The 14,926-nt window shown below is 36.9% G+C and overlaps 1 protein-coding gene across 5 annotated transcripts in view; it reads left to right on the top strand.

The window, feature by feature from the left end:
• The window catches only part of RASSF6 (Ras association domain family member 6), a 74,745-nt gene that overhangs the window by 51,557 nt on the left and 8,262 nt on the right, over positions 1–14,926 (top strand). For all 5 annotated transcript variants that reach the window (XM_059887784.1, XM_010806220.4, XM_059887783.1 and 2 more), the window contains 4 exons: positions 5,493–5,590; positions 6,985–7,169; positions 11,149–11,250; positions 11,873–11,924. In XM_059887784.1, the coding sequence (XP_059743767.1) occupies positions 5,493–5,590; positions 6,985–7,169; positions 11,149–11,250; positions 11,873–11,924 (437 nt within the window). The remainder of the gene's footprint in view (positions 1–5,492; positions 5,591–6,984; positions 7,170–11,148; positions 11,251–11,872; positions 11,925–14,926) is intronic.

The raw sequence follows: 14,926 nt of genomic DNA, 5'->3' as shown, positions 1-14,926 counted from the left end.
CATGGGATTCTCCAGGCAAGAATACTGGAATGCATTGCCATGCCCTCCTCCAGGGGATCTTCCTGACCCAGGGATCAAACCTGTGTCTCTTAAGTTTCTTCCATTTGCAGGCAGGAATGGCAATCCACTGCAGTACTATTGCCTGGATAATCCCATGGACAGACGAGCCTGGTAGGCTACAGTCCATGGGGTTGCAAAGACTCAGACACGACTGAGCGACTTCACTTTCACTTTCTTTACCACTAGCCACCTGGGAAGTCCCTAAAGTATTATACTTTGTTTCAGTTCAGTTCTAGACACCCTCACTCTGATTGCCATCCTTTCAGGCCAGTTCAGTTCAGTTCAGTAGCTCAGTTGTGTCCTACTATTTGCAACCCCATGAGTCGCAGCACGCCAGGCCTCCCCGTCCATCACCAACTCCCAGAGTTCACTCAGACTCATGTCCATCAAGTCGGTGATGCCATCCAGCCATCTCATCCTCTGTCATCCCCTTCTCCTCCTGCCCCCAATCCCTCCCAGCAACAGAGTCTTTTCCAATGAGTCAACTCTTCGCATGAGGTGGCCAAAGTACTGGAGTTTCAGCTTCAGCACCATTCCTTCCAAAGAACACCCAGGACTGATCTCCTTTAGGATGGACTGGTTGGATCTCCTTGCAGTCCAAGGGACTCTCAAGAGTCTTCTCCAACACCACAGTTCAAAAGCATCAATTCTTCGGCACTCAGCTTTCTTCACAGTCCAACTCTCACATCCATACATGACTACTGGAAAAACCATAGCCTTGACTAGACAGACCTTTGTTGGCAAAGTAATGTCTCTGCTTTTGAATATGCTATCTAGGTTGGTCCTAACTTTCCTTCCAAGGAGTAAGTGTCTTTTAATTTCATGGCTGCAGTCACCATCTGCAGTGATTTTGGAGCCCCAAAAAATAAAGTCTGACACTGTTTTCACTGTTTCCCCATCTATTTCCCATGAAGTGATGGGACCAGATGCCATGATCTTTGTTTTCTGAATGTTGAGCTTTAAGCCAACTTTTTCACTCTCCTCTTTCACTTTCATCAAGAGGCTCTTTAGTTCCTCTTCACTTTCTGCCATCAGGGTGGTATCATCTGCATATCTGAGGTTATTGATATTTCTCCTGGCAGTCTTGATTCCAGCTTGCGCTTCATGCAGCCCAGCGTTTCTCATGATGTACTCTGCATGTAAGTTAAATAAGCAGGGTGATAATATACAGCCTTGACCTACTACTTTTCCTATTTGGAACCATTCTGTTGTTCCATGTCCAGTTCTAACTGTTGCTTCCTGACCTGCATATAGGTTTCTCAAGAGGCAGGTCAGGTGGTCTGGTATTCCCATCTCTTTCAGAATTTTCCACAGTTTATTTTGATCCACACAGTCAAAGCCTTTGGCATAGTCAATAAAACAGAAATAGATGTTTTTCTGGAACTCTCTTGCTTTTTCGATGATCCAGCAGACGTTGGCAATTTGATCTCTGGTTCCTCTGCCTTTTCTAAAACCAGCTTGAACATCTGGAAGTTCACAGTTCACGTATTGCTGAAGCCTTCTTTGCTGCTGCTGCTGCTAAGCTGCTAAGTCGATTCAGTCGTGTCTGACTCTGTGGGACCCCATGGACAGCAGCCCACCAGGGTCCCCCGTCCCTGGGATTTTCCAGGCAAGAACACTGGAGTGGGCTGCCATTTCCTTCTCCAATGCATGAAAGTGAAAAGTGAAAGTGAAGTCGCTTCAGTCGTGTCCAACCCTTAGTGACCCCATGGACTGCAGCCTACCAGGCTCCTGTGTCCATGGGATTTTCCAGGCGAGAGTACTGGAGTGGGTTGCCATTAAATTTTGAGCCTTGAATGAAATTGTGTAAGGAAATGGACTATCACTACTCACTGCCTAAGAATTTTTATTGCTCCCTTTCCCATACTGGACTTGTGCGGGCAGAACTTACACCTCTGTTCGCTCAGGTTCATAGACTTAATATCTCCAGCAGTTGGATGTGGTACAAAAGATGTGGAAGTTGTGTACTCAGCTGCAGGAAGGGCTATAATCTTTTCTTTCAACTCACCTTTGGAGAGAATCAAGCTACTTTGTTTACATTATCTTTGAAATGAGTCACACTGAATCAGCTTAATGGGAGTGGTAACAGTTTAAAAATAAATCAGTTTGAGCTGTGACCACTTGTGATCCTTTATGGAAACACTTTGTGGGCAGTGCTTTGATATCTATAACTGGTCCAAGTGTTTTGTTTTGGAAATTTTTTGTAAAAGCAACCTTACTGAGGTTATGTTTGCTGGCACCGGTTTCCCTTTCTGTTTTCAATGTCTTTCCAAAGTCTGCTTTGACATGCTTTGTTCAAGTCATGGCAGAATGGCATAAAGAGCAGAAACTGGACAGATGTCCATTTGAATAACATCAATAGTGTTTTTCCTTTCTTACCATGTGGGTAGAGAAGTGACCACCTTCAATTTGTCTATCAAATGTTGACTTCCTTTTTATTTTGCAGCTCATGAGAATACTTCCCCACAGTTTAAATTTGCTAATGGTATATATCCTGAAACTTGGTTGGAATAAGGCTGACATGCCCGTGCTTGGGCAACTTAAACTATTTGATGTTACATAAAGTTCCACCAGTTTTCTTTAGAACACTTTGGGTCACTGCATTCAAGCTTGGTCGTGTGCACACCTGTATATGGAGACACTTCCAATTACATAGTCCAGAGCTGAAAAGGGGTAGGCTGGGGGTGGTAATTTGGGGGTGGAGGTGCTTGTTGTTGCTAAGATCGTAAGGAAGAAAAGGGGCCGAACACTGGCTATATTAAGCCATGTTTGTTCCTCTACATTTGTGTGACATCACTGAGCTGAGAGAAGGTGAGGACAGGCGTCAAGTTGGGCAGGACTACCAAGAATTTATAGCACATCACTGGTCTGGCATGCTTGGGCTCTCTCGTCTTCCCCCATGGGAGACAGCATTGGGTTGCTTTGACTTTTTAGTTTCTCTTTTCACTGTTATTCTGTTTTTTTTCCCATGATTAACCCACTCCAGTATTCTCGCCCTGAGAATTCCATAGGCAGAGGAGCCTGGCAGGCTACTGTCCATGGGGTCTCAAAGAGTTGGACACAACTGAGTGACTAACACTTTCCCTTTCAACACTCTTTCTATGATAATCACATCTGCCTTTTTAAATTAATCTTCTATACATTGATAATTTTGTCTATCCAAAGAATAACTAGAAAAGGGAACCTTCCTATACTGCTGGTGGGAATGTTAATTGGTACAGCCACTATGGAGAACAGTATGGAGGTTACTTAAAAAACTAAAAATAGAGCCTCTGTATGATCCTGCAATCCCACTTCTGAGCATATATCTGGAAAAGATGAAAACAATAATTTGACAAGATGCATGCACCCCAGTGTTCAGAGCAACACTATTTACAATAGCCAAGACCTGGAAGCAACCTAAATGTCCATTGACGAATGAATAAAGATGATGTAGTATATATATACATACAATGGAATATTATTCAGCCATAAAAAGAAAGAAATAATTTCACTTACAGCAACATGGATGGACTTGAAGAATATCACACTGCATGAAGTCAAAGGCAAACATCACAAATATCATTTACATGTGAAATCTTAAAAATGATGCAAGTGAAGTCATTTCCGGAACAGAAACAGACGCATAAAACAAACTTATGGCTACCAAATGGAATACTGCAGGGAGGGATAAATTAGGAGTTGGGATTAACAGATACACACTATTGCATGTAAAATAGATAAACAAGGACCTACCAAATAGCACAGGGAATTATATTCATATCATCTAACAACCTATAATGGAAAAGAATCTGAGAAAGAAATATATATACATATACATACATATATCTTAACCACTTTGCTGTACACTTAAAACATTGTAAATCAACTATGCTGCTGCTGCTGCTACTAAGTCGCTTCAGTTGTGCCCGACCCTGTGCGACCCCATAGACGGCAGCCCACCAGGCTCTGCCGTCCCTGGGATTCTCCAGGCAAGAACACTGGAGTGGGTTGCCATTTCCTTCTCCAGTGCATGAAAGTGAAAAGTGAAAGTGAAGTCACTATACTTCAACTTAAAAAAAGTAAAAGGAAGAATAACTAGGGTCTTAGTCAGGGCTGGAATTGTTCTCGTTTGAGTTAAAGTTACTAAGTAAAGTTTTTGAACTTCTAGGACATTTGTTTTGACTGGCTATATCCTGGATGGTAGAGCTTAATGGAAAATTAATAAATCAGTATATTAGGATTATCTTATCTATGTCACAAGGCTATTATTGTGAGACTCGATATAGAAGTTGTAAAAGACTCCAAAGGAATTCAAAGGTCACAGAAGAAAAGGATCATGTTTATTCATATTTAGCACCATTAGTATGAATAAGCACGTTGTGTTGTTGTTGCTACCAGTGGGTAGAATTAATGTCACAAACTCCCTACGGGTTAATATTTTTTGGCCATAAGGAAAACAGACATTGGAAGAGACTCTTAGTAAGAGCTAAGACTAGTCCCAGATATGATAGTTATCTACTAACCTAGAGAGATCTAGGAATACCTTGGATCCCTAATGGCTCCAGACCCACCATGAAATACATATAGATGATGGGGACTGTGATGAGGATGACAATGAAGATTAAGCCAACCACGGTTGTTTTTTTAACACATATTTTGAGTTCTTACTGTGTGTTGGGCACTTTTTCAAGGGTTTTACATAAATTAACTCTTTCATCTTCTCAACAGTCCTATCCTACCTCACTCTATGTTCATCCCCATTTTACAGGTGAGAACACTAATGCACAGAGAAAATAAGTAACTTATTTAAAGCCAGGAAGAAAATAAAAAATGAACCTTGGTCCAACTGGTAAAGATAAGCAGTTGCCCAGTTTTATTTTTTCTGGGCATTAGAATGCATTGAAAATTAATAGTACACTTTATAAATCATGACGTCCCAGAAAAGGAGTCTTTCCCAGAGATTTTCCTGCTTTATAAATCGAATTCTTTGCAGTGCTCAAGGGTCTTTAAGATAGGTTTTGTATCTTATTATACTGGAATCACTTTACCTTAAAATGCTTTGAATGCAATGGGAGCTCAATGCAAGTTAGAATAAACACTTTTGTATCTAAATTCACTGAAGAGCATAGTAAGGTATCTGTATAAGAATGGATTCTGTTGGTTTCTACATATTCCGTACATTTTACAGAATCTATATAATTGCGTGTTTCAGTATGTAACTAAAATATTGTGTCAAAACATGCTAATAATCAGTACAAGAATTAATTAAAATGTATGTTGACTACTCTGGTATAGATATTGTTTTAATAATATAAAGATTGTTATAATTTAGGCTGGTGTGTCTACCCACAGAGGCCCATGGTCCTGTATTAATACTGTAAATCTGGAAACTATGATAGGCCCTTTGATGAATATAATTGATATCACTTACACAATTTATTACTTTTCAGGGGAATGACACGCTGGGGACAATTTGATGATCTTTATCGCATTAGTGACTTGGACAGGGATCAGATTCCAGTGACTGGAGGAACAGGTTCCCAGGAAGGTCAGTATCAAACTCTTATTATGAGGAGACTCTTTTAGCTAATACAATGCATGAATCCTAAATGTTTTTCTAAAATATAACATTTTATATACCATTACTTATTAAACTCTTATTTTATATTTAAAAAATATATCTTAGGAGCATACCAACTTAAGTCACTACAGTGCTCATATAATGTTTAAGAACCTTACTTTGCTATATAAAAGCATTATTTTAAAAAAATGTATTAAGTCACTTAGCTTTATCAGATAAGGGAGAATGAATGGTTTGAATAAAGTTTTTCATACATAAAATTGTTCAGTATTTCCCCCCAAGGATTAGGATCATTTATAACACTCAGTAGTTTTTTATGTTAAGACCAAGCTCTTCAGGTTGAATTCTACATCTTTTGAGAAGCTAAACATTTTAGTTAATACTTAATATGACATGGCTTCTCAGAGGCAGATATGCTGGGTTTGTTATATTTGATAGAGTTGTTTTAAGCATTTATATGGCTGAGTTGCTCTGCTGTGTACCTGAAACGATCACAACATTGTTAATCGGCTATATTCCAATATAAAATAACAAGTTTAAAAAAAGAGAGAAATCTCCTTAAACATCAAATGAGTTCATATCAAATTTGACAAACCAAGGGAAAATGCCAGCTCCTATGACTTGTGACATCAGTAATCATAACAACAATGATATAATACTATTAGTTTTCTGTCATTTACTGAGACAGGCATGATATTTTGTATTTTACATGGATTTTCATTTTTATATGGTATATAGAGATCCAAGGAGGAGCTGATGACTGAGACTGGAGTGGGGTTCACATTTCTGGAATGGTGATATTACCAAGCTGATTTCAGACTGAACAAGGGTATCATGCTGGTATTATCTTCATGAAGCTACCAGCAACTTCCAATGTGTAACTAATTTTTTTCAAAGCATTCTCAATTCATCCCCTCTACTGTCCTTTAACAACTCATATTCTACAACAAACATGATGCTCCTACCAGGACTTCCTTAGTTTTGTCCTATGGCCTTTTGGCATCTTTTATATGAGGATCCTTATATTAATAATTAATCCATTGACAACACTCATTTCAACACAGGGGAATCCCAATATCTTGACACTAATAAAAATCTATTTGTATTTAGCACCAGTGCTAGAGAAAGATGAAACATCACTTGCTTATACTCTAACTACAATTAAATTAAGATTCCAAGGTAAAATGGAACACAAGTGTCACCAGATGTCCCTATTCTTAAACAAGATCATTGCTATTTTCTGTTTAAAAGAATTTTAGTTCATTGCTTAGCCACATAATTACTTATTAATACTAATCCATCCATGATGCAAAGAGATGAGCAGCTAAATTATATGGGTTTATAACCTTTATTCTTCCCAGACTATTTATCTTATCACAGTAGCACTCTGAAGCCTCATGCAAACGAAGAGCCTGAATCTCCATTACTCTACAGAACTATGAGTGAAGCAACCCTGGTGAGGAAAAGGATGACGCCTCTGACGATGGACAGAAAAGACAGACAGAAGCATAGGGCCTCTATTAATGGACACTTTTACAACCATGAAGTGAGTTACAATTCCATTAATGTCATTTGAAAGAATGCTGTCTATTGTGCTAACAATATCACTGAATTGAATTTACAATTCAAACTTACAATACTATCAGATATACTACTGCTATTATTACTGGGTACTCTCTGTTTATTTGGCATGAAATTGTTTTGCTGGCTTATCTCATTACTCACTAAAACATAACTATATGAAGTAGATACTATTATTTCCCCTATTTTACATATGAGTTAACTGAGGTTCACAGTTGTTGTTCAGTCACCAGTCACCAGTCCACCTCTTTGCAACCCCATGGACTGCAGTACTCCAGTTTTCCCTGTCCTTCACCATCTCCCAGAGTTTGCTCAAATTCATGTTTACTGAGTCAGTGATGCCATCCAACCATCTTATCCTCTGTCATCCCCTTCTCCTCCTGCCTTCAATCTTTCTCATCATCAGGGTCTTTTCCAATGAGTTGGCTCTTCACATCAGATGGCCAAAGTGTTGGAGCTTCAGCATCAGCCCTTCCAATGAATATTCATGGTGATTTCAGGGTTGATTGACTGCTTTGATCACCTCGGATTCACAGAAATTCACAGAGGTTACACAATTTGTCACAGGTCACACTGCTTTTAAGTACCAACTCTGAACTCAAATCCAGCTTTGTCTGATGTCAGAACCCAAGTTCTTAACCAGCATGATTGGTCAGCCCTAAGTGGCAGACCCTATGATACACACTAGAGATATACAGATGGCTCAGCTAGTGCCTATGTCAGCATGGAGCTCAGCGCTTGGGCAAAGAAACCAATACATCCATAAATGCCATTAGAATCATGTAAGTGCTACAAAAGATATTGGTTCAAAGTACATTCAAACATTAAATTTGAAATAAAAGGATCAAGTCAGCTATAGCCCTGTTTATTCTGATCAGTTAAATTTCTAATTCCAGGTCTTACACATATAATATACATATCACTTTTTACACAAGTGCAATTATAGTTTCAGAGAAGGCAATGGTACCCCACTCTAGTACTCTTGCCTGGAAAATCCCATGGACGGAGGAGCCTGGTGGGCTGCAGTCCATGAGGTCGCTAAGAGTCGGACATGACTGAGGGACTTCACTTTCACTCTTCACTTACATGCATTGGAGAAGGAAATTGCAACCTACTCCAGTATTCTTGCCTGGAGAATCCCAGGGACAGGGGAGCCTGATGGGCTGCCGTCTATGGGGTGGCACAGAGTCGGACATGACTGAAGCGACTTAGCAGCAGTAGCAATTATAGTTTATATAATTTGTATTCTGATTTTTTCACTTAATATGTGTTGAACTTATATGTGCCTTTATGTAATATTTATAAGATATTTAACTTGGCTGAAGGTAGGAAATAGATCATTTTTTTCTAGAACTCAAATTTTTTATGTCATGTATTTTAGCAATCATTCATCCATTCATTTAATAAATACTTTAAAACCACTCTATGTGAGGCACCATTTTAAGCTCTTTCATACAAAATATTAATTCATTCATCATAAGCTTTTTCCTTAGAAGGCTTTCTACCTTTTTCCTTCTTCCTCCCTTAGAAGGCTATCCATATGTCTCTTTGGAGACTGGTGGGGAGAAATCTCCCTTGTGAATTTTTGGTTCAAATTAGAGATTTTTCTGTCTCAAGAATTTCCTCCCTGGCCAAAACATAGTTTTGACAGTCCCCTACAGATACGCAACTCCCGACAGGCCTGGTTTCTTCTCTTCAGAATTATGCTGTATGTCATCAGCACACGTAGGGTGGTTTGTGTTAAGAAAGGCTGTGAAAGCCACGTGTTTCCAAATGAGCAGCTTCCAGATTAGTTCGCAGTACTAAGAATGAAACTGGCACTAGGTTGGCAGCACAGCATCATAATTAAAATTCTTGGTCTTTGCAATTTGATGACTTGATTGCAAATTCTTGCTGAGCAAATGAAAAATCTCAATCTCTTAGCTTTCATCCTTCCTTCTTTACAAGGCTGTTCATGGGATTAAGTGGAATGAGATGAATTTAGCACTTAGCATAGTGTCTGCACAAAAGAAGAACTCAGTTTACATTAGTGTCATTGCTGTTGATTGAAAGAGATCAAGTGAAACTAAAGATATTTCATACAAATGTCATTCACTACAGTATAATAACTAGCAGAAAATGAAACCCCAAAACTCAAAGCACCCTATTAATGGGTATGCAATGATGGGCATCTAGGAATTTAAGTTGAAATAGTTGTAAGATATGTTTTTATATCATGAAAGCTCTTGATAATGCCAATATTGAATAACACACTTATTAGAGGCTTAGATTGTGATACAAAGTCCCAAGGGAATACGTTCCAAGACCCCCAGTGGATGCCTCAAACCAAGGATAGTACTGAATTCTATATATACTATGTTCTTTCCTATACATACATACCTATGATAAAGGTTAACTTATAAATTAGGTAAAATAAGAGATTAACAACAATATCTAACAATAAAGTAGAATAATTATAATAATATAGTGTAAAAATGTTATGTGGATGTGGTCTTTTCCTCCCTCTCTTTCAAAATATCTTGTAGTACTGTATTCAATTTTATAAGGGCAGAAGATGATAAAATGCCTATGATGTGATAAGATAAAGTGAGGTAAATGACATAGGCATTGTGATGCAGCATTAGGCTACTAATGACCTTCTGACAATATATCAGAAGGAGGATCATCTGCTTCAGATGATGCTGGACCATCAGGCTGTGATGAAGTTGATAGATGTCTGTCAGAAGCAGACATTGTCAGTGGTTGGGGATATTGGCAGGGTGGAGTAGGATGGTGCAAGATTTCATCATGCTACTCAGAATGGCTTCCCTGGTGGCTCAGATGGTAAAGAATCTGCCTGAAATGCAGGAGATCCAGGTTCAATCACTGGGTCAGGAAGATCCCCTAGAGAAGGGAACAGCAACCTACTCCAGTATTCTTACCTGGAGAATCCCATGGACAGAGGACGCTGGTGGGCTACAGTCCATGGAATTGCAGAGTTGGACACTACTGAGCAACTAACACTTTCAACACACTTTCTGATTGACACACGGGGACTTCCCTGGCAGTCCAGTGGTTAAGACTTCGCCTTCCAATGCAGGAGGTGTGGGTTTGATCCCTAGTCAAGTATCTAAGATTCCACATGCCTGCAGCGAAAAAACAGAAAACAGAAACAATATTGTAACAAAGTCAATAAAGACTTTAAAAGTGGTCCATATTAAAAAAAAAAAAAAAACTTAAAAAAAAAAAAAGAACAGCACACAATTTAAAATGTGTGAATTATTTCTGGAATTTTCCATTTAATTTTTTCATCTCTCTCAGGATTTTATTTTAAAATAGGAATAAAATTATGAGTAAAAAATGTATGGTTATATGTTTCTTATAGTTTTTATGGTGCATTACTAATCCCCAAGAGAGATGTATCAGATTTATTGGATCATGGCAGCTATTTACCAAATTTTATCTAAAGGGCCGACTATTGATTAGAGCAACTTGTGAGAAACATTGTTCTAAATGGTCAATTAGCAGCACTTTTACCCAAATCCTCAGTTGAGATTTATGCTAAATCACATGAAATTGCCAACACTGGACCATTTCTGACCAACTGGAAAGGAATGATTTCATATGGTTCAAATAAAAACAATTTAGAACAATTACTCCCAAACAGGAGGGAATTTTGAAATCTTAAATTACAGTAAAGAATAGGATGATTATCTAATGAAAATATTTCAAATATTCTCAAACGACGCTTTACCTAACTTACTCTAGAAACAATATAAAGCTGCTTAAAGGCATACATAGTACTCAACAACCAAAACAAAGAAAGTAAAAATAAGAAAGCAAAATTTTAAACTCATGATCTTGGATTTTTTGTGCAAAGGAAGGCCAGATTCAAGAGACAGACTCTTGTTAGTTTGTCACATATGTCCTTAAAATTACAAAAATCTTTTTTATTTTTCTTCTAGACGTCAATTTTCACTCCAGTCTTTGGATCAGAAACTAAGGTCAGAGTAAACAGTAATATGAGAACTGAAGAAGTAATAAAGCAAATTCTCCAAAAATTTAAGGTAATCTTTATCAGTGAACTGAACTATAAATATCTTGTGTATAATTTAATTGTAAACACATAAATGGATTTTTCTGAAAAAGACATAAAAGCATGTATATCTAAATTAAATATTCAGTTCCAAAAAATTCTTTCCTATGTATAGTTGACTCTTGAAAAACACCTGTTTGAACGCCATGGGTCTATTTAAATATGGATTTTTTGTTAACTTTTTATTTTGTATTGGGATATAGCCAAGTAACAATGTTGTGATAGTTTCAGGTAAACAGCAAAGGGACTCAGCCATACATATTCATATACATGGATTTTTTTCTTCAATGCATATATTACTGTTTACAATACATGGTTGGTTGAATCCATGAATACAGTCCTGACAGTACAAAAGGCCAACTCAGGGACTAGAGTATATGTGGATTTTGGTATCCACAGCAGATACCAAAAGACAACTATATAACATCTTTTAGTAACTGCATTGAGAAATTACCTTATCCCCAGGGAGCAGAGAAGATTTTATATAGGAAAGTGAAAAATTAAAGTGAAGAAACAGGTACGTAATCTGGATCTGGTTGGCTTAGAAAACACTAACAAAGAATTCATGTCTGTTCATTTTTTTCCATTGACAGATTGAAAATAGTGCCCAGGATTTTGCACTTTACATTATTTTTGCAACAGGAGGTAAGAAAACTTGGTGATTCTTATGTGACTGCATGTGTTTCCTGCCCATTAATAATGCAGAAAAGCAGTTTACCTCTTTCTGCAGAAGAAAAGGAGGGAGGGAAGAAAGAAAGAAGAGAGGTGGAGTGTTTTACATTATTCATCCTTCACAGTTTCAAAGGAAGACAATCTAAGAATAAGGGATCTTAGAAGAGCTTAACACAAAAGACTTTGCTTGTTGGCCAGTAAACTATCTGAATGGTGATCAAATAGCCCTGGCGAATAGGGGAAGATTCCCAGGAATTGCAGACATTTCAGTTGTTGATCTTTGTACTCCTTTTTTTTTTTCACTTCCCCTTGTCATTCTAGGTTTTACTAGAGTCATCATTACATACCATTACTCCCTGATCTCATTGTTACCTCTTTCTTAACATTACCTCTTTCTGACACATTGTGGGAGTGTTCCTCTTCCTCGCTAGAGAAAAATGTGCAGAACTATGTGGTGGGGTAAAAGTTAGCATCAGGACCTTGGGAAGAGACTGTGTGTGGGGTGCTAGGAGCAAAGAGTAAAAGATGGATTAGAGAAACCCTAAGGCAATATTGAAATGAAATTTTTGAAAGCCTTAAAATAGAAAACCCAGAAATAAACCCTTGCACCTATTGTCAATTAATCTATGACAAAGGAGGCAAGACTACACAATGTTGGAGACAGTCTCTTCAACAAATGGTGCTGGGGAAAAGGGACAGTTAAATGTGAAAAAAAGAAAGAAAGAAAAAAGTTAGATCATTCTTTAACTCCATATACAAAAATAAGCTCAAAATGGATTTAAGACGTAAATGTGAGATTGCATACTATAAAACTCCTAGAGGAAAACATAGGCAGAACACTCTCTGACATAAATCACAGCAATATCTTTTTCAATCTATCTCCCAGAATATTGGAAATAAAAACAAAAATGAACAATGGGACCTACTTAAACTCAAAAGTTTTTTCACAGCAAAGGAAACAATAAACAAAACTATATCCCACTGATTGGGAGAAAATGTTTGCAAATGATGTGAATGATACAAGATTAGCCTCCCAAAATTGCAAACAACTCATGATGTTTAACAGCATCAAAACAAACAGCCCACTCAAAAAATGGGCAGAGGACCTAAACAGACATTCCTCCAAAGAAGACATACGGATAACCAATAGGCACATGAAAAGATGTTCAACATTGTTAATTATTAAACAAATACAAATCAAAACTACAATGAGATATCACCTCATACCAGCCAGAATGGCCATCATTAAAACTGAAAAATTTTGAAGTTAAATTATAGGAATGGCTCAGGTTGTAATTTAAGTGTCTGATCGCTTGAGCCAGAAATTGAATACATAAAATAATACATTTTGATCCAGAACAACTATAAGAAAATGGAAATTGGATATCCAAACATATATAAAATTGAAGTCCTTATAAATTGAAAGCTTAAATATAAGAAATATATATATAGAGAGAGATAGATATAGATATAGATATATATAAATTTTTGAAAGTTCTGAGTGTGTGTGTGTATATTCATTCTGGTTGTTTAGGAGAAAACTACAAGATAAAAATACTGGACTGTATAAAATGTAAAAGATACAAACAAAAGATTATGAAGACTATCAGATGAAAGATTAATACCTACAGTATCAAAAAGTTCTTGCAAAGTGATAGTGAAAAGGCAACCAGTCCAATAAAAATACAAAGAAGTATGATAAAGCAGTTCAGAGAATAACAACCTGTAAATATTTTTAGGAAAGTCTAAAACTTAAGGGAATGCAAGTATTAAAGGAAATGCAAAGGTCAAGGACGTGTATATTCAACCCACAATGCCATGTTATCTTTTATCTGATTCCACCTACTGGCTGGCACGGATAAGAGTAAAAGAGTATGTTCATGCAATTCTGGTGAAGATCTGACTCCTACTCTCTTGGAACTCATTTGAACAATATTTATTAAAAATCTACAGTATACATATTCCTTAACCCAGCAAATCCACTGGTGAGAATCTGTTTCACATAAATCAAAGCACTATTATCTACAGATTTATATGCAAGGTTATTTATAATGATAGAAAGCTAAAGGCAAAGTTACCCATCATAGAAGAATGATTTAATACATGATTAATATGCAGCTATAATGAAATGAGTTAGATCTGTACCAGTTGAATGAGGGAACTTTACAACACATATTTATTAAAAATGAAACATGCCTATAAATGTATAGAGAATGACTTCATTTTTTTAAAAGAATTATAAATCCCTATTTAAATATGTGGTTTATATGAGTATATGATTAGGGAGAAAGGTATGGAAAGATAAATACCAAGCCATTAACATTGATTGTTTGGTTAGGGGACTGGGAAGATACAGAAAAGACAATGGGAAGAAGAAAAAGCATAAAAGAAAAAAAGCAAAAAATAAACTTTGATTTTTTTAAATGTGTACAATAAAAATAGCAAGTGTGATATGACCACTTTTATGTATTGTCTGTGTGTGTACCTAAAGAGACATATGGAGGGGTGTCCTCTCAAATGCTGCTTATCTCAGAGTTCTAGGATTCCAGGGAATTTTTACTTTCTGCCTTGTGCTTTTCCTCATAATTACAACAGTATATAAAGGTTTTTAACTTTATTGATGAATAATTAGGATAATTGACAAATATAATTGAATATATTTAAAGTGTACAACATGATTTAATATACATATACACTGTGGACTGATTGCCGTGATCAAGATAATCAACACATCTATGAGCTCACATAGTTAACTTTTTTTTTCTTGGGCTAAGAATGCTTAAGATCTACTCTCAGCAACTTTCAAGTGTACATTAGATCCTCAGAATTTGTTCTTCTAATAACTGAAAATTTGTACCCTTTGACCTACATAACCTCCTTTCCCCTCTCACAACATGCATATTATTTTAAAATCAGAAAAAAAGAAGCCTATTTTTATTATAAAACCATAGTTCTTTACATTTTACCTGTGAAAA

Source organism: Bos taurus, chromosome 6 (genome assembly GCF_002263795.3).
Source record: "Bos taurus isolate L1 Dominette 01449 registration number 42190680 breed Hereford chromosome 6, ARS-UCD2.0, whole genome shotgun sequence".
NCBI classification, from domain to species: Eukaryota; Metazoa; Chordata; class Mammalia; order Artiodactyla; family Bovidae; genus Bos; species Bos taurus.
Note: the sequence above shows the minus strand (reverse complement) of the source record. Positions and strands in the feature narration are given on the sequence as shown.